At 40.7% G+C, this 24,529-nt stretch overlaps 1 protein-coding gene across 1 annotated transcript in view; it reads left to right on the top strand.

The window, feature by feature from the left end:
• Positions 1-24,116, top strand: part of LOC146575073 (serine/threonine-protein kinase 4-like) — a 45,752-nt gene extending 21,636 nt beyond the window's left edge. Inside the window, exons 10-11 of the mRNA XM_085275269.1 lie at positions 10,830-10,990; positions 19,115-24,116. Of these exons, the coding sequence (XP_085131395.1) occupies positions 10,830-10,990; positions 19,115-19,273 (320 nt within the window). The 3' untranslated portion in view covers positions 19,274-24,116. The remainder of the gene's footprint in view (positions 1-10,829; positions 10,991-19,114) is intronic.
• Positions 24,117-24,529: the final 413 nt, after the last annotated feature.

The raw sequence follows: 24,529 nt of genomic DNA on the forward strand, positions 1-24,529 counted from the left end.
CAATATGGCTTTAGAGTGAAAAGGTCCACTTCGATGGCAGTGATGGAACTTGTAGAAGGGATATCTAATGCTATAGATAATAAGGAATATACTGTTGGTGTTTTTATAGACTTAAAAAGGGTGTTTGATACAATTGATCTATATTAATGAATAAACTAGAGAGATATGGCATAAGAGGGTTAGCATACAAGTGGATGAAAAGTTACCTGGATGAAAGATATCAATATGTCGAATTCAATAATGTAAAATCTAAGCAGTTGAAGGTAACTTGTGTTCCTCAGGGCTCTGTGCTGGGCCCTAAATTATTTATATTATATATAAATGACATATCTAGTGTTTCCAAACTGTTAATATGTGTATTGTTTGCTGATGATACCACTCTGTATTGCTCAGGTAAAAACCTAGAACAGCTTCTGACTACAGCGGAAAAGGAGTTAAATATATTAAAAAACTGGTTTGATGTAAATAAGTTATCATTAAATATAAAGAAAACAAAATGATTATTTTTGGCACTAGACAAATGAAAAATGTATCTAAAATAAGGGTTAATGGAATTGAAATTGAAAGAGTGTACGAAAATAAATTTCTTGGCGTGATAATTGATGATAAGCTGAGTTGGAAGTCTCATATAAACCATGTGAAAACAAAAATGTCAAAAACCATCGATATTCTCTATAAAACAAAGCATGTCCTGAACAAAAAATCATTATACACACTTTATTGTACTCTGTTGCTTCCATATATGACTTACTGTCTGGAGATATGGGCTAATGCATATAAAACGAACACTCTTCATATTTTCAAGTTACAAAAAAGAGCTATAAGAATTATAAACCAATCAAACTATATAGAACCAACTAACATTTTGTTTATTAATCTGAATACCCTGAAATTTTATGATTTAGTTGAATATAAAATGGCACAGATAATTATAAAGCACAAAATAACTTGCTTTGCCCCAGTGCTCAGAAGCTGTTCAAAGTCAGAGAGAGTCAATATGACTTAAGGGGAACAGATTTCTTTAAAAAAAAAACAAGATAAGGACAAATATAAAGCAGAGATGTGTTTCTGTTAGAGGAGTTAACCTGTGGAATAGTTATGACAGTGATTTAAAAAGGTGTAGTTCATTTTCCTTGTTTAAAAACATGTTTAAAAATAGAGTATTAGAAAAATATATAAATCAAGAATGAAAAGAGCAAAAAAACCAAAACTCTTGGTTCTTTTGCTTTGATGTAGTTACTTGTGTGATGGAAAGTTTTGGTTTTTTTTGTTTGTTTTTTTTCTTGTTTGTTTGTTTGTTTTGTTTTTGCTTTGTTTTAGTCTTTGCTTCGAGCCCTGAGGAGCTGCATGCAAAAAGATCTTTTGTTAAAAGGGTTGGCGTAATAAGCAAACGCTTCAGCCAATACCTTTTGATTAGCCTTGTCTCATGCTTTCTTGCTTTGTGGTAGATCTTTGTTCTGTCTTCACTGAGATATTTGAATGCTAATCAATAAAAAATCTAATCAATAACTTGACAAAATCTGACCCAGAAGAGGATTTTGGTGGACAAAGGTCACACAAATTGTATAATATTGAGATAAAATGATAAAGCCAAAGGTGAGATTCACTGAGCCGTTTTATTGTTCTGCAGAGACACTTTTCTGTCCATTATTCACATGGTAACTGAGGAGCAGGAGGAGACATTATTTCAGAGGAGATTGTGTTTCAGATGTGATCAGATACTGAATTAGTGCATTAATCCCTGGCACTCATCTTGTAAGTGGTGATTATGGCCACATCTGTACACATAAAACCTCCCTGTTTTAGGAGCTCTTTGCAGGACCATCGATATTCGAAGTAGATTTAGTTGACAGACATTTCAATAAATTCCTCCCAAGTCTGCACTACAGTACAGGCAGAGATGATGTTGACTTTAAATTAGCTGGTTGGAGGAAGCATGCAAGTGCAACGCATTAATTGCAACTAATATTCTAACCACCGGCTCTGATTTTATGTCAGAAAGTAACCTTAATCTCCTTTGATATTTCTTAATGAGACAAGTATGAAGCTATAAAGATGTAGTCTGTGCTCTTCGACCATAACGCAGAGACACAAAATGGGAACATGTGGCAAGTTCTGACATTGGTCTCTTTCCCTCTGTCTCTCTCATGCAAACATGCAGAGTGGCTGGCAGTGTGATCTGAGACCGATTCCGGCTTTCCATTTGTCATCTGAAGTGGATGTAGTCTGCGCCATTAAATTATTTAAATAGAGTTTTCTAACTCTGAGCTGTGACAGTGTTCTCTAATGTCGCTAACATTTTCTAATATAGCAACTCACAGCCATCACACAGTAAACTCTGTACTCTTAAAATGAGCAGGGCAGTGCATTTTCCTCCACCTTCTCTTTACGGATCCTCGTTAAAAAGACAGAAGAGCTTTTTAAACCTGCTCATCTCTCACAGCTCTTTGTGTTATTAAAGTTTAATTTTGTTGTGGAAAGTCGTAGAACGCACTTCCTTGGCTTTAAATTGAAACTGTATTTTCCTAAACTTGTAGGTTAAAGACTGCAGCCTTAGCTGTTAATTCTAATGATCCAACACCCCAAAACATGGATATATGTGACATATGTCCATACGGATCGCCGGCTACGCCAGCAGGTGTTTGTGGTGCTGGTTTCTTCTCCTAATCAAAAGCTTCTGTTAACTGTTGTGCATGCTCAGACTTGATGGCATGAAACTGCAGAAAAGCATATTGTCTGTAGGCTAATATGAATTTCATATGGATGGAATAGGAAAACAGTATTTGAGTAATGAGCTTTTGGTGATCGCTCTGACCTTTATCAGTCCCCGTAATCATCATCCATTTGCACAACCCTAATGTGATCTGTTTTAGATATGCAAAAAGTTTCAAACTTGAGCATAAACTTGTCTGAGGTTATTAAGTTTACTGGTTCTGAACTGGCGAGTCACTTCCCCAAAGAAAAGGGACACAGGCAGACAGAACTTTGGGTTGTCTGTGAAGGTTCTCAGTCATCCAGATCATCGTAGTCTAAGAAAAAAGCGTCTGGACTTCTTTAAGTTTCTTGAAGACGTTTCATCCGAGAAGTTTCTTCAGTACTGAGAGCGTCTGGTGGAGAGTCCCAGATTGGGAGTGTCCCCAATAGGGTCATGGACCCCTATTGATCCTCTACCTAACGAGTCACTCTCAGCCAAGGTTTTGGGTGAACCCATAGTGAGACCTTGCCACACCCTGTTATCTGATTTACTGAGATCAAACGGCCCAGGATGAGCAATAGACAGTTGTTTTGTTTTGTTTTTAAATGCATAGAATCCAGGAAATAAAGTCGCTTAAAATAACCTGTGAATGTCACCAGCCCACCTGCTCGAGGTGTCCTCCCAGGTGCGCAGCTAAAACCGACATCCCAGCAAGCTTCTTGAAATCCAAGTTCTAATAAAACCAATTTTTTTTACTTTAAACCGTTAAACTTATACAAAGTTCTACAAAAATAAAAACCAGGCCACTATTTATACTTTTTAATTCAAAGTAAATGCCACCATGTCGACTTCCTGCAGTGATGCGACTGCAGTGATGATGTAATTGGTCAGAAAAGACCCAGCAGACAGCAAAGCAGATCAGTGGCAGAGCAGAGAGGACAGAATAATGGGCTTGTCAGTGGGTGACAAACGGTAATGGCAGAATGCTTTTCTTCTACTCTTTTATTTTTGTCTTTTTGGTACAGGCCCCATCAGCTGAGGGCAGTCAGGCTGCGTCTCCAAGCCGCTCAGTGTCTGTGCAGCGGTTAGATTTAATGTCTCAATCAGCTGCTCAATTGGTATGAAATATTCTGGTGGCTGTTGCTTCCAGTAAAGGGGGGGAAAAAGAGATCAGTGTCCCCATTTTTTTCCCCCCGCTGCAGTCTACAGCATCTGCTGTCAGAAAGTAGAAAATAAATGGAAGATCTAAATGTCACAAGAATCTTTTCATTAAAGGTGATGGACGTGTGGAGTCTGGGTGCGGCGGCTCTGGTCAAATTAATTACTCACAAAGCCAGTCATGACTCTTGCTGTGTCGCTCAGCTCTCTTTATAAGTTTCCTGTGTCTCCTGATCAAACAAATATGAGAGAAAATTTACTGCAGGCTGAGAAAGATCAAATAAAAGAATTCATTAACTTTTATCTCTACATTTGACTCTTCATATTACTTTCATTATGCATAAACTTTATATTTTACTGTTGTTTCAACTGTTAACAAAATTATTTTCCAAATATGGGATACTTAAAGTAAATCTTCTTGTTTTGCTCATTTGCTGCCAGTGTCGTCATCAGTTTTATCAATTATTGATGTTTCTCTCACTCATTTAAAAGGCTGTGTTGCACAGAAGCTGGATGTGGATCACAGTGTGGGTCAGGTTAGGTGTGAGTATCTCCTCAAAAAAGTGGTTTAGTTAAAGTGTAAGGGTAATGGGTGTTATAAAACATTCAAACATGGACAGCTGCATAAAAGATGGAGCACAGATCAAGTGTTTGGTTTGATTTTTGTTTTTCTCGTCTCCGGCTGCAGTTTTGAAAGTGAAAAATCATGTTTGAAAACCTCACATTTAAATACTCGCAGTCTAACACTTACCCTCGTCATGTCTTTGTGGTTTTTCGGGAGTTTGCTGTTTTAAGCTTAAGTTGAGTGGAGGAACGTCCACTGAAGAAGTCACTTGGATGAGTGACGAAACGTTCCTCCCACAAAACGCTACGTCCAGATGAACAGAATCAACTTTTTGGAGAGTAACTGGGAATTAGGGCTGTTCGATATAACGATATATATCGGATGACGATATAAAAACATCTATCGTTTCATTTTACGCTATCGTTTGTTTTGTGGTGTCGCAAAATAAACTGTTTACGGCAATATTTTTTCATGGTTCTGATGGTCACTGTAGTGGCTATATTCATTTCTTAAAGTTCTCTCTTTCTCTTATATTTAATACAACCACACTACGGACGGACAAGGGCCTGTTTTTATGCGTTGTCGTTAGCAACAACGACGGTAAAACCACGGCGTGTCAGCTTGTTTATTTTCCACATAAACCTTTCACAATAAAGCTCAAGATCCTGTTGAGACTTTTCAAAATAAACGGAATCACGTGAAAGATGCAGAGTATTTACGGTTGAGAAGCAAAAAAATAAACCTTAGACTCAAACGTTAGAACAGGCTTTTCCCCGCAGCACGCCGTGTAATAAATACTCACAAAGAAAACGGCGGCCATTACAGCTTATGTCTAAAAATGTGTCTCCCCCCCATCACCTTGTAAATGAGACATATTACCATAAACATGCCATAAGAGTGGCCAGCCAGTGAGCCAGGTGGTATGGAAACACCTGACAGGAAGGTCCAGGTGTAGCTTTACAGCAGCGACTGAACTTTCAGAGTAAGAGCTGAGATTGCCCACTAGTTGGACCAACGTTGTCCTAAACAGTAAAGGTCTAAAACATAAAGAATGCTTTGTAACATACTTCCTCCCACATGGCATTGCAAGCAGCATGTCCATTTACAGGAATGTGGTGCACAGCTGGAAAAAGTCTTTGTCCAGTCAGATAATTCCTCAAGTTACCAGACAGGAGATGCCAAGCACTAGATAACAAACTAGGATCAAAGTAACATTAGCTCGTTGATTTTTATGGGTCTGACCTTTTGTCATCTGATTAAAGTGTTTCCTCTAATAGAAAACCAAGAGTGAAGTAAAAGTCTTTAAATAAAGGCTGCCCCCCTCACTACATCCAGCTGCATGCCTGCAAATGTCTCACAATAAAAGCCTTCTGTCCACTCACACATGGAGCATTGGATTTATGTTGAACACCTGGGTTTGGAGGAAGCTAATCGATGTTAGCCAACATTAGTAGTTAATTTTGTGTTTGTTCCTCTTTGTTTAGAATTGGCTCACTGATGCTTCGTTTGCTTTCATGTTACTTTAGTGAAACTGTGACACCACGAGTGCAGTGCTGGCTGGTTTTGAACAGACTGAAGCTTCACTCGTGGAAATTAGAACTGTGTGAAGATTCAATGTTACTATAATTTCTCGTTTTAAATACAGACCTGTTGCATTCTGCAGCTCAGGTGAGTAAAGGTCTCCGAGGAACTGCATTATGCTGAAAAATTCCTTATCAGGAGAGGTTTTTTTCCCAACATGCCCGCGGGTAGCTGTCGGTAGCTGTGGTTAGCTTTCTTAAACAATGACTTTGTGTGTGCCCTTGGCAACTTCATCTGGGAGAGAAGGCACCCGGCAGCACAAATGAAGAAGAACATTCATTAATTCTTTTTAGGGGGGGCACTAGACTTTAAATTGATTTTGTGCTTGAATGAAAACAAACTGTGGAGCCCCAAGTGAGATTATTGATGCGATGTTAGCCATTAGTCACCATTACAAAGAAAGCAAAACTCTTTGAGTGGAGGTGGAGGTAATCGCCGGATGCCTTTCTGTTTCTGACAAAAACAAGTTTTTCCCCTCTTCATTGTTGCATTTGAGTGATAAGGAGACAGACGTGCCTGGAAATAAATACAATAAGAGCTTACATATCTCACCCAGATCAGAATCTGACACCTTTATCTAAGATAGTGATATTTTCTTGAGAACATTAAGAGAATGAGTTTTTATTAATTCAGTTTTAAACTATTTTCTGCTCCCACTAGTAGAGTTCTTTCAAAAAATTCTGAAAATGGATGAAAAACAACAAGTTTATCACGTCTACACTGGAAAACAGCATTTGGTAACAGTTTTCATAGAAATCTATACAATCTTCCAACATGTTGTGACTGTATTGATTTAGAAGTACTAATACATGCCCGTGCTGCAGTACGGCTTTCTGTGTTGGTGGAATAATTGGCATATACTTATTCACATTGAAAAAACAAAAGTTAGAAATGAGATATGTTTATTTGCTAAAAACAATCATTTTAGCCCATTGCTGGGTGGGGTGTAAGGCAATGTGATGATATATCATATGTCATGTAGATCAGCGGTCCCCAACCCCCGGGCCTCGGACCGGTACCGGTCCGTGAGTCGTTTGGTACCGGGCCGCGAGAGTTGAGGCTCAGGTGTGAAGTGTATGGTTTTCAGGTTTTTTATCAGTTTTCAGCGTTATTTTGTTAACGTTTTTATCGTTAACTCTGTTTTCCTGGGTCTTTTCACATGTGTTATGAATAAATCTTCTTTTTTTTCGGTACCGGTACTAGTTTTATTTTGTTGTATTTATCCGCGACACCTTAAAGGCCGATCCTTGAAAATATTGTCGGGCATAAACCGGTCCGTGGCGCAAAAAAGGTTGGAGACCGCTGATGTAGATGAGAACCTTCTGAGTTCTGCAGTGCAGCTGCGCACCAGCTGTAGTTTGTAGGAGTCATGCAGACACATTTCATGTATTATAGTAATTATTTGGTCTGCACCTAGAAAAGTGTGTGTGTGTGTGTGTGTGTGTGTGTGTGTGTGTGTGTGTCTCTGACCGTAAACAGTAAAGGGAGTAAACAACAGATTTGAATCACTTTAGAATCAGAATCAGAATGGGTTTATTGCCAGATGTTGAGGTTTACAACATTAGGAAATTGCTGCGGTGCTTCAGTGCAAACAATAAGAATTAAAGTGCTATGTAGAAAGAAAGATATGTGCATGAGATATACATGAGATATATACATGAGAATAAGAATTATGAGTGCTACGTAGAAAGATATATACATGAGTGCAGGTGGTGATCAGTGCCAAACATGAAATGATGCAGTGACACAGCGTAGGGTCATGTGTTAGTGGCGGGGACAGTCATGTGGTTATTGTTCATGTGTCCAACAGCAGAGGGGAAGAAACTGTTCTTGTGGCGAGAGGTTCTGGTGCGAATGGACCGGAGCCTCCTGCCTGAGGGGAGCAGGTCAAACAGACTGTGTCCAGGGTGAGAAGGGTCAGCTGAGATCCGGGCTGCACGCCTTTAGATGATTAATATGAGGAAATAAAGTCTCAGCATGACATCACACCTTTAGCCTGTGTGACTTAAAGCTGCACAACCACCTGGTTAAAAATCAACATATTTCTTCAGCCATTACAGCATTAAACAAGCCTGAGTCACAGTCAGCGTATCCCAGTTATTACTTGCCCATTTAAAAATAAATAAATAAATAAATTGCTGTCCATAAATTTATTTAAGTGAGCGCACACACACTAACCAGCTCTAATGTCCTCCTACTATGACATCAGAGTTTCCAGCACATCTAAAAGGAGAGGCTCAGTAAGTCAAGTGCTGTTATAAATCTGTGAATAATTTCTTACATAAAGAGCTTTTTAAGGATAAACCTGATGGAGCGTTTTTAAAAAGTAGAGAATTATTAGTAGAAACGATCTCTGTTATCACAGCAGAGCGGTGCTATCTGATCACACTGGAATCTGTGCATAATGTAGGTGTGTAAAGACCGCAGGAGCTTATTAAAGCCATGAATCAAACGCTCAACGACACTCATGAACTCGCTGATTTCCTCTCGCTTGGGTAAAATTGACAGTGTGGACATTTTTATTCAGTGAACCAGAAACCGTGTCAGTAACTCCTCTGGAATTGTCCATGTAGCTGCTGACTTTTCCATGCACGTGCACTCAAAAGCACACAGTGTGTATATTATAAAATTACTTAGGTTGGGTGAATTTTCCGACTGGTCAATGTAATTATAACAAAATTGAGCCATATTACTCGTTATCTACATCCTTGTCTCGGGGCAGGTTTTGTTAGGTTCGTTAAAAGTACAAGCTAACATTGTTTTCATTACAGCAATGGAAATAATTTGGAAATGATGAGGTCTTTTTAAAAAGTCTACACTGAAGTAATCTAAAATGTAAATGTATTTTGGAGAAAATCTGTAATGAGCACCAAAAACAAAAGAAAAAGGCATCGAAGCATGACGTGTTTCCTGCTATCACCTCAAGTGTTTCTTAAATCAAATCAAATCAAATCACTTTTATTGTCACATCACATGTGCAGGCACACTGGCACAGCACATGCGAGTGAAATTCTTGTGTGCGAGCCCCACAAGCAACAGAGATGTGCAAACACAACAACACAAACGAGCAAAATACAAGAATGGCCAACCTGAAACTAATAAATATATGTACAATATATAATAGTGTATGCATTTCTGGATGTGTATACTAAATATTTTCCTGTGTGTGTGTGTGTGTGTGTGTGTGTGTGTGTGTGTGTGTGTGTGTGTGTGTGTATACACATTTTTACAAATTAAATAGTAAAAAAGAAAATAATAATAATAAAATATATAAAATATACAGAGTTGAATATGTGCAAAACAAGTGGCATTTATATACAGTGTGGAGTGCATAATGTTGAAGTTCCAGTAGTGAAGCTGAGGTGTCTATGACGTGTTCAGCAGTCTGATGGCCTGATGGAAAAAGCCTGCTGTTGTTCTGTTTACTGTTCGTCTGGGTTTTATACTTATTTATATATATTGTCAACAATAGACAGCTGCTATTGTTTTTTGTTTGTTTTTGGGGTTTTTGTCGTTGTTGTTGTTGTTGTTGTTGACATGTCAGTGAGACAGTTCATGCTTCGAAAGAAACAAGATGCTAATCAACACTTGAGGCAAATCTAAAATCTAAAATACCCCTAAACTTCGCTCCAAAACAAAGACACACAACCTTGGGTGTTGTTTGTTTGCCTTTTCCTAACATCCAGTTTCCAAACCCTAATATTTGCTTTCCCAACCATTTATTATTAATTTAGCACTCGTTAGCAAGTCTTAAAATATTTCATCTAAGTGATTGGCTTTTTTTAATGGGCTCCATCACATGCCGTGCACTTCCTGTAACATGCATTAAAATCTGGAGGTGCTCTCCTCTCTCTATCTGGTTCAATAGTGTTACATTAAAGCCTCTGCCATCTTTTTTCCACTGACAGAGTTTTAAAAGCCGTAAAGCCATCAGTACCTGAGCAAGTCACTTACTGGTATCACTTTAATGCATATATATTATGATAATCTTGTTCCCTGCTTATTGCTGCCTTAATAATGGAACACTTCATTGATCCCTGAAGGAAAATCCTCTTTATGCCTCCACGTTCATGCTGAGGCTAGAGTGCAGTAACCTGTGACTGTGGGTGATGGATCCACTCAGGGATCTTTGAGCAGGGCAGATGCTTGCTGACATTTGTGTTTGCACCGTTTTAATCCTTTTTTGCCGGGAACAAATCCTGATTTGCATTTATAAATGTTTTACTTAAATCACCAGAAAAACTGAGTTACAAGGAAAACGAGTTTGTGGTAAAGTGAATGATTGTTTTAAACTAAGTGCAAAAAGAAAGCAGTTTAGTGCATCTAAATGCTCTGCCTTAGTTTGAATTATTATGCACTTTGTCAGCACGCAGTAATGCTCGCACGTCTCCATTTCTGATGTGACTGACTGTAGGAGGATCTTCTCCTTCTACAAAGCTTCTAAATAAGGAGGAAAAATGAATGGATGCAGTCTGTAAAGGGGAGTACATGTAAATTACAGTCACAGAAATATCTTAACAGCTGCCAGTGTTGCTGCAGTTCACTAAAACAGTGCTGTAAAACCACAGCATCCCCCATGTTTGAACTCCCAGAGCCCCACTTTACCTTTTCCAAGAAATATTTAATTCAACAACACTCGATTCCAGCAAACCCGTCATCCGCTGCAAGAACAGCAGCAAAGGTCTCAGCAGTCCTGCTGCTGTGTTTCAGTGCGGTGTCTCTGAAGCTACCTCGAGATTTCAGTCCATTATGGAGTCTGTGCGTGTCGCTCTCACAGTCTAAGACTCATCTGCAGTAAAGTAAATGTTGGACTTGCTGTTTGTTTTACAGGGCGAGATGAGACCATGCAGCCTGCCAAGCCAGCCAAGCCGTCCTTCCTGGAGTACTTTGAGCAGAAGGAGAAGGAGGCGAACATTCATAATGACGGAGGAGGAAAAGGACAAAACAACGCTGATAACCGCAAACTGCCCGGAGAAGGAGATCTTGAAGTGGTGAGCTGGAAACGTGGCGCACACTGTTACACTTTACCGTGAAGCCGTTACCTGGTCCACTGAACACCTGTAGATGTTACTGAATTCACATCAGTACAAGCACTGAGGTGACAGGAACTATATTTAAAATGGCACCATGAACACGGCACAGGGGTATGATCCCCACCAGCTGCTTCGTTTTCAATAAAAAGTAGAGGTCTTCATTTTGGAAATGTTCCTGGTATCTAAGTGAAATACTGATTAAATACGAGGAAAAGTCACACAGGTTTGAAAGTAAGAAAACACTCAAACCATAAATCTGATGGGCGAGGGTAAATATTACCTGTACAAATACTGTGTGTGTATTTAAGTGCGCTGCTGCCGTCTGCAGTCAGGTTGCTCTAAAAAGCAACACGAGTAATGGAGATGAAGACGGTGAACCAGCTGCACAATGAGCCGTGTGATTCAGGCTTCTCTCCTAAAATAAAGTTACTAAACTAAACTAGTGAGGATTGAAAACTGCCAGTAGCTCATAAACTTATTATAAATAAGAAACTACCAAAGTGGATGGAGGAGATGGAGCTAACCCAACTGCACCTTCTCCTTTGGCTTTATATGCATGCAGGTGAGCCTCTGCAGCTAATCAGAACTCAGATTAAACCATAGAGAAAGGGCAGGAGGGCGGAGGTTAATCACAACATGGATCGGGCTGAATGCTCCTTAGAACCTCTCAGAATATGTCTGATGTCTTCAGATCAACCTGTGGAGATGTCTAATAAACAATGAGTGATGACTAGACCAAAATACTCAATTTTGCTCTCCAAGGGCCTGATATCCACTTACGAGGACGTTATACTGCCACTGTTCTATCGAAATTTAAAACGAATATCCTCATATGTGGATCTCATTTTTCTCAGAAACAAAAATCAGGTAATTCTTTGTTTTTACATTCATCAAGTGCCAATGAGCCCAAATAGCAAAGAGAAATTAAAAATGCCATGGAAGAGTTCGGGTCTTAGGTTAAAGAATTTAAATTCAAAGCTCTAAAAATGGTTAAAATTTAGTTTATTGTAGCTTCTGAGTTGCTTCACTTTTCAGAGCCTGATGCCTCAGATGAAATCATGTTAACGAAAAAGCAGAGGTTGTTTGTCTCGCTCAGAGACATTTATGCTGGACGCGTGGCTGCTCCTGCTGCTGGAATTAAATATTGAATATGTGACCTTTAACTGCGAGGTGGTTTCTCTTACCTGATCACCCAGCTGCCGTTTCACCTTTAGCTGTTCAGACGACGCATCAGCAGAAAGCAAAACGATAAATAAAACTACAGGTAGGCACCGAATCCTAAAAGCTGAAATTATTAAAAAGAAACAAACAAAACAATAAAGCAAAATTGTATTTTGCAGAATTTATTATCAGTGGTGAAGCTTTGCTTGAATTATGTACAACACTGAATTTCACAGCGGCTGTTTGAGCCATAAAAGAACAAAGACGTGTGTTCTGCTGAATGTGCGCATGTATGACTTCATAATTTTCAAGTGTGTGTGTGTGTGTCTGTGTGTGTCTGTGTGTGTGTGTGTGTGTGTGTGTGTGTGTGTTGAATGCACTTATATGTGTGCAACTGTGCGTTTGAAGTCGGTACACTAACAGACTGTGACGGCTCCCCGCTGGTTGACCCTGATTTTCCCTCTTGTTCTCCTGGATCTTTAATATTGTAACTGTTCGATGTAGGAAGGAGGGAAGAAACACACAGTCACTCACACTCACACACACACACACACACAGAGGATCATCACAGAGGTGTATCGCTCGTGGCTGTGACGCCTACATGCTGTCAGGTTTGATGCTTGTCAGGCACACGTTCAGTTAGAAGATCGTCTCTCAGTGACTTGAAAAAGTTTTGGATTGTGTGTTCGAGGGAGACGAGTTGACTTAAACATTTACATCTGCACTCGAACACGCAGGAATATAAGCAGCATGCATTTATAGACAAGAGGAAGTACATGACAGATGCTTCCTGTCTACACTGTTTGATCAGAGACTGCGTTGAGCTGAAATGCTCCCCAAAACACTGAGGAACAGGACCTGCACATTTACAGGAAGTGTAGAGCAGCTGGCTCATAACTGGACATATGGAAGTTCCAGTTAGGTTTGCTCTTTGTGGTTTGCATTGTTTTAAATGTGTTTGTTATCATCAGCCAGTTTAAAGGTGGAGAGCTCACTCGGGGTTGGTAATGAGGTGCTGCCCTCATTATGACCACGAGCAGCAGGTGGCGACCAAATGAATCAGAGTGTGGATGCAAGCAGTGGCAACGCAGGACTTTAATAGAGGAGCAGATTGATTTGTTTGTTTTCTTTCAGTTAGTTTTGTTATTACACAATACTGTTTATTCAAAGTGTAATCTTTGTATTTTAGTCAGCTAAATTATCTTTTCAAGACTTTTCAGTTTAGTTTCAGTATAACTACAACAGCACCGAGGATAAACGCAGGTTTTACTAATACTGACATTTTCACAGGTTGAACTTGCCTTGTGTTTTGTAGCACAGAGGATCTGAGTATTTCTGTGTCTGCGGTGCATGAACATACTGCCAATTAGCACTGAGCCTCTGTGTGTACAGAGACGACCTGATGGCAGCAGAAGTAAAGCTGTTTCTGCAGCGTTTAGGGGAAAATCAAGTCGGCTTTACTCGAAGACTCCAATCCCACTCGGGGGGATTTATTGTTCCATTAGACTTTGAAATGTGAGGATAAAAAGCTAATTTCTTTTTGGATCTCTAATACACTGAGACAGCTTGTTGACAGCCGCATGCTGACTGTGTTTAATTTTAGATATGTCGGCTCTTCTATTTTTGTATTTTGCTATCAGATGTTTTTTTAATGCTCTTACCCGGGACAGTCATGTAGGCTCGTTGAAAACTCCAGCAGTTTGTGATTTATACATGTGCTTTTTAAAATCTTTTCGAGGTTTATTTCTTCCCGCGCAGGGTTGCTCTTTCACTCTCGTCTCTGTAGACCCTTGCTAATAGTGTCCCCATTGTACATGGCAGAGGTGTTTGCATAAATCGCCTTTCACCTTTATTTTAAGGTGTGTCATCATCTTGTATAGGATTTTAAGGTCTATATATGGTAAATGGTAAATGGCCTGTATTTATATAGCGCTTTACTAGTCCCTAAGGACCCCAAAGCGCTTTACATATCCAGTCATCCACCCATTCACACACACATTCACACACTGGTGATGGCAGCTACATTGTAGCCACAGCCACCCTGGGGCGCACTGACAGAGGCGAGGCTGCCGGACACTGGCGCCACCGGGCCCTCTGACCACCACCAGTAGGCAACGGGTGAAGTGTCTTGCCCAAGGACACAACGACCGAGACTGTCCAAGCCGGGGCTCGAACCAGCAACCTTCCGATTACAAGGCGAACTCCCAACTCTTGAGCCACAATCGCCCTTATATATATAGCTGTCCTGCATTAATATTTACCATTTTAGCTGTGGTTTTAGCTCCAGCCTCCTTAGTAGTGTGACAATGCAGCATAAGAACATATGGAGGAAAGCACTAACCTGCATTATTCATGAGAAGACGTAGAACAACCTTCCCCGCGCACCACCCAGCGCTTTCTCTTTTTCTCTGTTTTCATTCCCGTCTATTTTTGTTCTTCACTTATTGGTTTCTTTTTTTCATCCCTCCTGCTGCTTTTTTCCATTCTCTCTATCTCTCTCTCTCTATCTCTCTCTCGCTCTATCTCTCTCTCTCTCCTCTTCAGATGTAAAGGAGTCCATGTTCTTGGCTGGCAGACGGTCAGCGGATGCAGGTTGAAACCAGTCACTGTCTAGTGAGCCCTCATCTGTCACATGATCTGTCAAAACGTAACTGTTAAACAACTTAAAGAGACATGCCAACACACACACACACACACACACACACACACACACACAGACCACTGGAGTTTGTTTGCTTTCCTGATGGCGGCTTCAGTGCAGTGGTGGGGGAACTCCAGGCCTCAGGGGCCGGTGTCCTGCAGGTTTTTGAGGTGTCTGCTGGTTTAAATGGCTAAAGGACCTCGTCAACATGTCCTGAAGTTCTCCGGAGGCCTGGTAATGAACTACTCATGTGATTCGTGTGTGCTGACCCAGGGTGATACCTAAAACCTTCAGGACTCTGGCCCTTGAGGCCTGGAGTTCCCCCACCCTGCTTTAGTGACTCATCTTATAATCTCAGCAGACATTATCTTTCAACTTTTCTTTATTACCTTTCCCTAGCATCCTCATCCTCTGTCACACCAGGCTTCTGTATCTCCTTCAGTAGGTTGTCCCTCCTTTGTGCCTTCCCCCGCCTCCTCCACCTTCAGCCAGTAGCAGTTTCCTCAAACACCCTGCTGGTGATCAGCACTGGGAACAGTTATTGTTAACCCATTTAATTTAGTCATTCTTGACACCACCCTCCCATTTATCCGTGTCTTACACCAGCACTAGGAGTACCCTAGCTTTTGCTTGTGGATGAATGGAAACTTTGCATAAAGGGTTCAAAACCTCTTCCAGGGAGCCGTCATGCGTCATGTGTTCGAGAGGGAGTCAGACTTGGTGGGAACACGTCTGAATGTCTGAGTACAGCCAGAGCCAGCAGGCGCTCATTGTTAAAGATTTGTGTACTTTAACTGAAAATCAGACGTTCTCCACTGCTTTAATGAACATGGATTTGTTTCCAGAGGTTCCTGTTTGAGTCTTTATGTCTGGAATGAAAGCAGCTATTGAACAGAAGGCTCTCTTCAGCTACTCTGAGTCTATGGCTCAACTTTTGACCTCTGTGTGATCGAGGCTCAGAGAACCCTAGAGCAGCGGTCCCCACGGACCAGTTTAATGTCAGACAATATTTTCATGGACCGGCCTTTAAGGTGTCGTGGATAAATAGAACAAAATAAAATGATACGACCAAGACAAAAACTGGTATTTGGCATTTTGTAAATATAAAAATAAACATAAATTCAGAAACATGTGTAATTGTGTAACTTTATTAGCAGCGTCCTCCTGAAATTGCGCCAACAACACTGAGAGTAACATCCCCCTCTCTGCCCCTTAATGCTCTCTGGTCGCTATGGTAACACATCAATATTTCTTTCAAAATAAGACACAACTGCAACACGGAAAAAGACCCAGGGAAACAGAGTTAACGATAAAAACCCTGAAAACCATAAATTTCACACCCGAGCCTCAACTCTCGCGGCCCGGTACCAAACGACTCACGGACTGGTATCGGTCCGTGGCCCGGGGGTTGGGGACCGCTGTGCCAGAGCAGTTGGAGCCTGGTGCTTCTGCAGGGCCTGATGAACTAGCAGAACAACTTTTGCTTTGAATTTTACTCTGACCAACAGTGAGATCCCATATCAGGTTCCCACGGAGATATATCGAAGTTCTGTTTTGTTTTGGGTTGTTTTGCAATCTTTAATTAATGATTGTGATAATTAGCCCCATTTAGAGAATCTAGCAGATGAAATGCTGCTGTTAAAGTGTAAATACAGCTTTAAAGAAAGGGAGTGAAAAGCATCCTGATGTGCTGCTCGTCTTCTGGATTTGCCGCAGGTTTTTGACACAGCTGACCATTTCTATAGTTTCAGTCATTACTCAAGAGAAGTAATGTAACGCATATTAATCCTTACTTAAAAAATCATGCAAATAATGCTTTACTGAGAATAAGTAATCTGGTAACACTGTTACATTAGTTCTGTGGTGAACTGCAACACTGAGTTACATTATTACCAGTAATCAGCTGTTCTGCTTTTTCATATTGTTTATTTCATATTTAGATGTGAATCGAACAAAATCTGTCCCGGAGTGAAGAAGTGAGGAAACACTTGATGGGGCAGTGTGCTCTTTCTGGTTGCTCCTGAGCAGACTGACTCTATAACGCTGTCCTGCTTAGAACAGTTTGAAACAGATGAGAGAATAGTGCTGTTGGTGAGCCTGATTGCTCTTAAAGCTGCACTGAAGTTTGTTTGAAATGGAATCTTTAGTTCTTGTGACGGTACATCCATTTCTACAAGCAAAGCCCCGTTTGTAGTCTGCGCACACTTAAGAAGTTGTGTACTCATAGAAAGCTCTGAGCTGGCAGGACGAGCTGCAACAATGTCAGAACAGATGAGCAGCTTTGTATCTGCAGCCAACAATACAGTGAAATCCTTTAGCTCTTCAGCTGCTGAATGCTCCACTGTTTTTGCAAACTCGTGTTTGGCTGCTGAGATCTCACAGAACTGTTTCTGCATGAAAGGGAATTAAAATGGCAGAAAAGTGCTGAGATGAGCTGAAAAGGGAGAATTCAGCTGTGGGTTTACCACTACAGCAAAATATGAAAACTACAGATACACACAGCAGCCTTAAATACCCTTCGGTTTGATAAGGATAGGTGGAGAGGGAAAGCCCACCCCCATTCTTCTTGTACAGCCACCAAGTGCTTTGATGTCGTTCCCTTTAGAGGGCGGCTCTGTGTTTTTGGTCAAATTATGCAGCGTGCTGTGGAAAAGCCGAGAGAGCAGACGGTTTGTAAGCAGTTAGCTCAGGTGCTAAATATTTCATAACCAAAGTGTGTGTTTTTGTAGTTGTTTGCTCAACAAAATAATGCATCACAGCTGCAGCTGAAAAGAATGCGCTCATAACAACATTATGGATAATTCATATTTTCATTTTAATGACCGCATCCTTAAAGAGGGACTCCTCCCTAAACCCGGCATCGAAATTTACAACAAAGTCAAGAGTGTGCTGTGTCAAATGTGTCAAAGTGCATCAGGTGATTTTATTGGTTTAACTGAAGAAGTCGTCAAAGTTTTAGTTTGTGTTGAAGTTTGAATGAATTCAGTCGGCTGTGAAGTCGAGCGCACCGACCGCTGGAGTCGAAGCAGGTTTCAGTGTTGAGGATTGTGATGGGAGGAGCCGAGCGATCCTTCTGTTAATAACAGCAGCAGGTGCACAGGTGTGATGTGCGTCTGTGTTTAGGTGAAGCACACTTTCACTTTGGGTTTGAACCTGCTGATCAGCAAAAGTACTGATAAAGCTCCGAAGGTCACATCTTAATATTCCAGTTAAAACCTCCCGTTGCTGCTTTGATGCACTTCATCATTTATTCAATAAGTGAGTATTTTTTTATTGGCTAGTTTAATAACTGATTAAGAATTTATTGGCTAGTTTAATAATTAAGCTGTCTTCTCCAAAAGTTAAAATGCTTCTGACATAAAAAATATATTTGTTGGTCTGTTGGGTTAATTTTACTTCTTCATTGATGAGTCCATAAATCAAAGAAGGTCTTGTCCCATTTTTAAATGCTTTAGTTGGATGATTCCTGTAAGCAATACTCATGATTGATTACTGTAAATATATTGAATGAACTGGACATATCAGCAGCAAAAGTTGATGTGAGCTTTTGGCCCTTTTGGCCGCTTTTTTGGAGTCCAGTTGTAGGACCTTCCCTTGTTCACGGTTATCTGTCTAGTGGACTCAAACGGCGGCGTTATTTTAGCTCTATTGATTCTGGGTAATAAATAGCCTGAGAGCGTTGTGCTGCTGGTAAAAGCTGAGAGGGGGAATCCCCTGGGGAAAAGCTAAAGCAAGCACCAGGTCCCTGTCTGAGGCCGGCAACCGAGAGAGGAGGGATTGAATACAAGTCAATAGATTCATCCTTTGAAAGCTGCTAAAATAGATACTTTCATCAGACACTTTGGTTATTGCTGTCATGTGTGACGTACTTTGAGGGCGCGGTAAAGGTTTTTGTCAGCGTCCACTAATGGACTGCGTCCGCGTTGATCTTTGACCCTAAAGTCATCAAATCCTGCTTCGAATGTCGTTGTGACGCGTTGTGTGTATCAAAAGCTGACCGTGAGAGTTCACTCATGACAAACGTTCAGTGTTCAGAAAACTTTGTGTTTCTCGTAACTATAATTTAAAGCAGAGAGGTGAGAGCAGGGAGGGAGTCTGAAGCCAAACTGTGAGCTGGTTCCACATGAGAGGAGCCTGAAAGTCAACGCTCATCAAACTCAGGGAAAATAAATGTTTGCTCTTAATGAGGTGCCCTGACTTTCCGTCTCACACACCCGAGGTCCTCGATGCTGATGAATAAGCACAGCAGCCTTAACATAGTTCAATGTGTTCTCCTCTAGGTAAGCACGTGGTCGGTGGAGGATCTGCGGCTGAAGCTCGCCTCTCTGGACCCTCAGATGGAGCAGGAGATCGAGGAGATCCGCCAGCGCTACCAGTCCAAGAGGCAGCCCATCCTCGACGCCATCGAGGCCAAAAAACGAAGGCAGCCGAACTTCTGAGAAGTTCTGAAGGATTTCTCTCACGTTTCCCGCAGCAGTTTGGAGGAACGTCACCGAGGCTGCTGGAGTTTCTGCGTGATGTGACGTTTGGGGAGTGAGGATTATCGGTTTGACGTCTGCCTGCTGAGCTTTTGGACCTTTGTCTAAGAAAAACTGTAGAAAAGCTGTTCAGCTGAATATCATTGACATTTATTTTGTCTGCTTGAGATCCATGATCCTTCTGTTTGTGGCATTTCTTTTCATTTCAGTATCATCAGCAGCAGTTTTGGACTCGAGTTTCTTTCTGCTTATTTCAAGCTTGCACACAGTTTCTTTAAGGAGGTGAACAGGTGAACATACCTGGAGACCGTCAGGTCCTGTCTGTAATCATGTGGTACATCATCATTTGAACTGCTGACTGTTAAACTTCGGTACTCGTCTATTACTTAACTTCTTGCCATCATTGTTGGTGAAGCTGCGGAGCTTTTCTAGGTTTCTGCGTCAGACAGCGAGGTGTTTTATAGAACAGGATGAATCTTCATTCTTGAAAAATGCACAAAAATGTAACATGGACAGTGGATAAAACTGGGTTCTGTCGGCACGTCTGCTTTTCCAAAGATCTCTAAAAGACAACAAATCACTGAATTTGAATTCACAGCTAAAAGCAGAGGAGATAACCAGTTTTTCTCCTCTTCCACTCGACTGGTCATCTGAGAGATGCTGCACATATTCTGTGTTTCCACACAGTTTGCTCTGAACTCCAAAGCTAAGGTTTCTTTCAAAGCTGCTTGAGGAAACTCTCTAATCTGGTACATGTCCCTGCGTTTCTGTTTTCTACATTTCATAACTTGGTGTTACATTGAAGTCCTACTCATTATATCGGACTTTGTGTTTGTGCCTCGCGACCAAACTGTTACTAGATCTTTTCTTTTGTCTTTGATCTTCTGTGGGCTGAAGCACATTTCTCTCACTCCTGCAGCTGCAGCATGAAGCCAGCCTGCAGAATTACTTCAGTAAAGAAGACAGAAAAATGGGATCAGTTAGTGCAGAGTGTGGTTCGTGAACCAGACGTATTCTTTGCTTTGTAGAGCACATCATTTCACTTTTTCCAGTTTTATATATTTATAAGATTATGCGATCGTCATCTCAGCTCTTGGGCCAGTTAATGAGGAGTGTTTACAGTTCACAGGTGATGATTCTGCTCTCTGATTGGTTTGTTCGGTTGGGTTTCGGTTGTCTGTCGGCTTGTGGGTCAGAAGATGAATCTGACAGGTTGAGATGATCAAAAAGAAAAGAAAAAAGAAATCTGGCTACATGAAATTACAAATCTGTAGAACTATGTCAATATTTAGTAAATGTTTCTAACACACTGTAAATTAGGAGTTAAAAGACATTTTCAAGTGTTTCCAGTTTGTGTCGACATTCATAACTCCAGTATTACAGTACGTCATCAGTATCCTGTCATTACAGCACAGGAGGAGTTATTGTTGTCGACATGCAGACTAAATGAAGTGCCCTTTTTATCTTTTTATACGTTTCCTTTGTTTGAGTGGGTCTCTGAGTGTAGCACGGGGCACAGTGGCCGCCCGGCCGCTGGTTTGACTCGTCCTCAGATGAACTTCGCTCACTGTTCTCGCTAAACTGAAGCAAAACTTGTTGTAGAGAAACTCCCTAAAGTCCAGCAGGGGGCAGTAGACAGATTTTCCTGAGTGAAGTGGAGTGTGTGGAGCTCGGGGGCTAAAATGATTGTGCTCTACACAGAAAATCCCTCATTTTACTTTTTTTGTGTTTGTTTTTTGATAAAAATAAAATTACACTCAGGCCATTTAATTTTTCTTCCAGTGAAGCAGATTTTTTTTTTTTTCTTTCGAGTTAAAATGTTCGCATTGTGCTAAAACATGCTGATTGGTCAGGACGGCCCCCTCGACTATGCCCGTTCCCAGAGCAGTGTGGTTGAACCACAGCACAAACAGAAGCAGCCGGCTGTGATTGAAGGCGACTGTATCTAAAAATCTCTCCTGCTCGCTTCATGACTGAAATCAAAGCTGCTGTACTCGTGGTGCACGCTCCTGTCACGTCTCTAATACTTACAAAAACGTATTTTACTTCAGCTGAGCTTGTTTAAAAAGTATTTAGAGAGAGAAAGTAGAATTATATACACTCTCCTGCCCTTCTATCAAAAATGTTGACCCTGCAAATTTTACAATGAAGTCTCCTTCATTTTGGATCGTCTCAGCACGACTCCCTACAAAGACGTTCTCTGACAGTGCCTTATTCTCGATTAGCCAAGTGACCAATCACAGCAGAGACAGGTGACCAATCACAGCAGGGCCAGAGGTTCTGTATCAGTGAAGCCTGTGAGGAAAATCCTGCATTCTTTAACATTAAACATGTAGACGTAGTCTGCTGCAAAATGAAACGATGAAACTGTAAATGAGCATATCGTGGGCACTTGTAACGTTACAGTGTGTTAGGAACCATTTATTAATGTCTCCTTATAAATGTTTGACAGTGGACAATAGACGAGAAGATCTCATCTTTCTTATATCCGTTTACTTGCTAACTGTTCCATCTTTCCACAAAGTCATTTTTGAAAGCACAGATGATGGTTTGTAAGTAAAACATGAAGTTTGGGATCCTAAAACTTCTGAATTTTGATGTTCTGATTGTTGATTGCACCAAAATGTGAAATATGAGCACATTTGCCTTTTTGTTTAACCACCAGTGCCCTTCTTATTGTTTGGATTTTCATTTCAGATCCAGTTTTTTTCTTTATCTCTCCTAAAATAAGCTCTAAAAAAACAGACCTGGTTTGACAGATTTATGGAGCAGATTCAACAAAGCTTTTATCCCCCCGGGTTTGATCTGGCACAGCGGACTCGACGAGGCCGCTCCTGAAAAAGTGCCAAGAAGACTTAACTTCTGACATTCCTTTAGGAGGTCCAGCACAAGAGAAAATAAGGGACGGTTTATATTTTTCTACGTAGGTTTAGCGGTGACGCAGTCAGTCGGCGAGGTGACGGTTTGTGTGTGTGTCCGGATGAAAATGAGCTTCTCAGGTCATAAAAACTCCTCAGGGCTGTGAAATAATGGCAGAACCAATTAGAAAACGCTGTAGATGGTTCAGAGTTCCTTCATACACGGTCACGTCTGTATATATGAGCAACACTCGGCTGCATGTGTATATTTTGATTCATTCAGCTGAAAAGTTCAGTGTCAAAAACAGGACTTTAGAAAAAATGTGAGAACGGCTGCTTTCAGAGGGAAACCCTTCAGCTGGATTTCATCACACAATGCTGTATTTAACGGGTGGTTCAAATCCACAATGTGCACATTTTCCTGTGGCCTGCGGTGCTCTTTATCCACCAGCCATGTTTTAGTCACATGGCCAGTTTCCTTTCGGTCCACAGCATTATAGTAGAAATAAACATGTTAGCAGCCTGCTGCAGAAATGGTTCTGCCCTCTGTGGCTGTTTTCATCCTTCATAAGAACTGTACAGTGGGTTCACTTTTCCTTTATGTCTGTTTAGATTTGATTGTGGCTTGAAATTCGAATTGTCCACCTTGGGAAGCTGTAGCTGACCGTTGTCTGTCTACAGCTCAGCTAATTTGGATCATTTCTCTGTGTTCACACTGTTTTTTGAGCCTTTTTGTGATGCAGATCATCCATCAGGTCTGTGGTTACAGTCATTGACATGCTCGTGTTTTATCAGCCTGTTACTTTGCAGTAATAAGCAGCTGTAGGCATGTCTGAGACCAAACTGATAAAGGTGGATGGATATCAGTGCAGGCCGGAGGAAGAACCTGTGAGTTTGTTTGAACTGCCCCTTTAAGCTGGTTGGTGTCTCCTGTGTTTCTCTGTAAGATGATGACTCATGAGCACAATTCATTTCCTGCTGTGTTACAGGCAAAGCTTTTTCTGCCTTGTCCTACCAACTGTGGATGCACTGTGGGGCTGTCAGAATATAAAAACTGGTTTTGATCCCTCGACGTTCAGAAAAAGGGGACACATATTTAAAATAATGGCGCCTGATTGTTGTTGAATTATTTGCATGAGCTGCTTGTTGCTGCCTGAAATTAAGTCAAAGTCACTGGAGACCAGACAACCTCTTTTTTTTTTATTTTCTTTAATGTAACAGAGACACTTTTAAATGCTTCTTTGATTTTCCAACCTTTGACTGATTCTTCATAAACTGCTGAATATGGAAACCACAACAAACATCAGAAAGCATTTGCAGGTTTATTTTTGGTACAGCCAAACTTCTTCAACCTTGAGACTGTTGAATTTTTACTTTGATTTAATATAATTTACATGCTTGAGTTTAAAAAAAAAAAAAACTGAGCAGCATGTCAGTTTACTCAACGAGTGATTCATGGATAAATCCATACACTCAAAATGAGGCTCTCTTTAATCTCTACATTTGTTTTGTGAACATTTCTTTCTTTAACTTTTTGTTTCGTGCTGGTTTTATATAACTAGCTGTTTAATTTCACCTCAATATTCAAGCACAAACATTTTTTGGATCAAATAAAGACCAGAATTGGATTCTTGGAAAAAAGTGAACAAACGAACAAAACAAAGAAAACCAGAGAAAAACATGAAATGTTGCTTTAGTTCAGCAACTCCAGATTAGACTTTTTATTTTACAAGTTAATCTAAGTGAAAATCTTTCTGCCGTCTTGTGTCTCTGCCTTTTGTATAAATCTGTTTGAGCATGTCAGGATCTGAGTTTGCTTCCTGTTGGCGTCGGCCTTAAAGTCAGCTTGTGTTTGAGATCACTGGTGTTTGGTTGGTTTGTGTCCTTTGTGGGTTTTTTGTTGTTTGCTTGTCTAACAAAGAAAATAAAAAACTAAAGCAATAAAAGATGCTGCTTTTAATTTTGTACATATAGATTCTTATTAAAGTTCCAATTAAATCAAATGTAACTGTAAACACGCAGCAGACGCTTCATTAGGTACACCTTGGCAGTAACAGGCTGGACCCCATTTTTCCTTCAGAACTGCTTCAATTCTTCATGGCAGAGATTAAATATAAAGAACACTTCTCAAAGATTTTGGTCCATGTTGAAATGACAGTGTCACAAAGTAACTGCAGATTTGTCAGCTGCATCCTTCATGTAACTCTCCTGTTGCAGCACATCCCAAACTGAGACTCAACACACCAGGCAAATTATATTTCATCATTTGTTCACCAGTTTTAATAAGTCTGTTGCAATTATTGCCACAATTTCCTGTTGTTATTTGACAGGTGTGGTCTTCTGCTGTCTACAGTTCAAG

The sequence above is a fragment of the Mchenga conophoros genome, linkage group LG5 (genome assembly GCF_057382185.1).
Source record: "Mchenga conophoros isolate Kocher_MC1m ecotype Shallow Benthic linkage group LG5, M_conophoros_male_GT1.1, whole genome shotgun sequence".
Lineage (NCBI taxonomy): Eukaryota > Metazoa > Chordata > Actinopteri > Cichliformes > Cichlidae > Mchenga > Mchenga conophoros.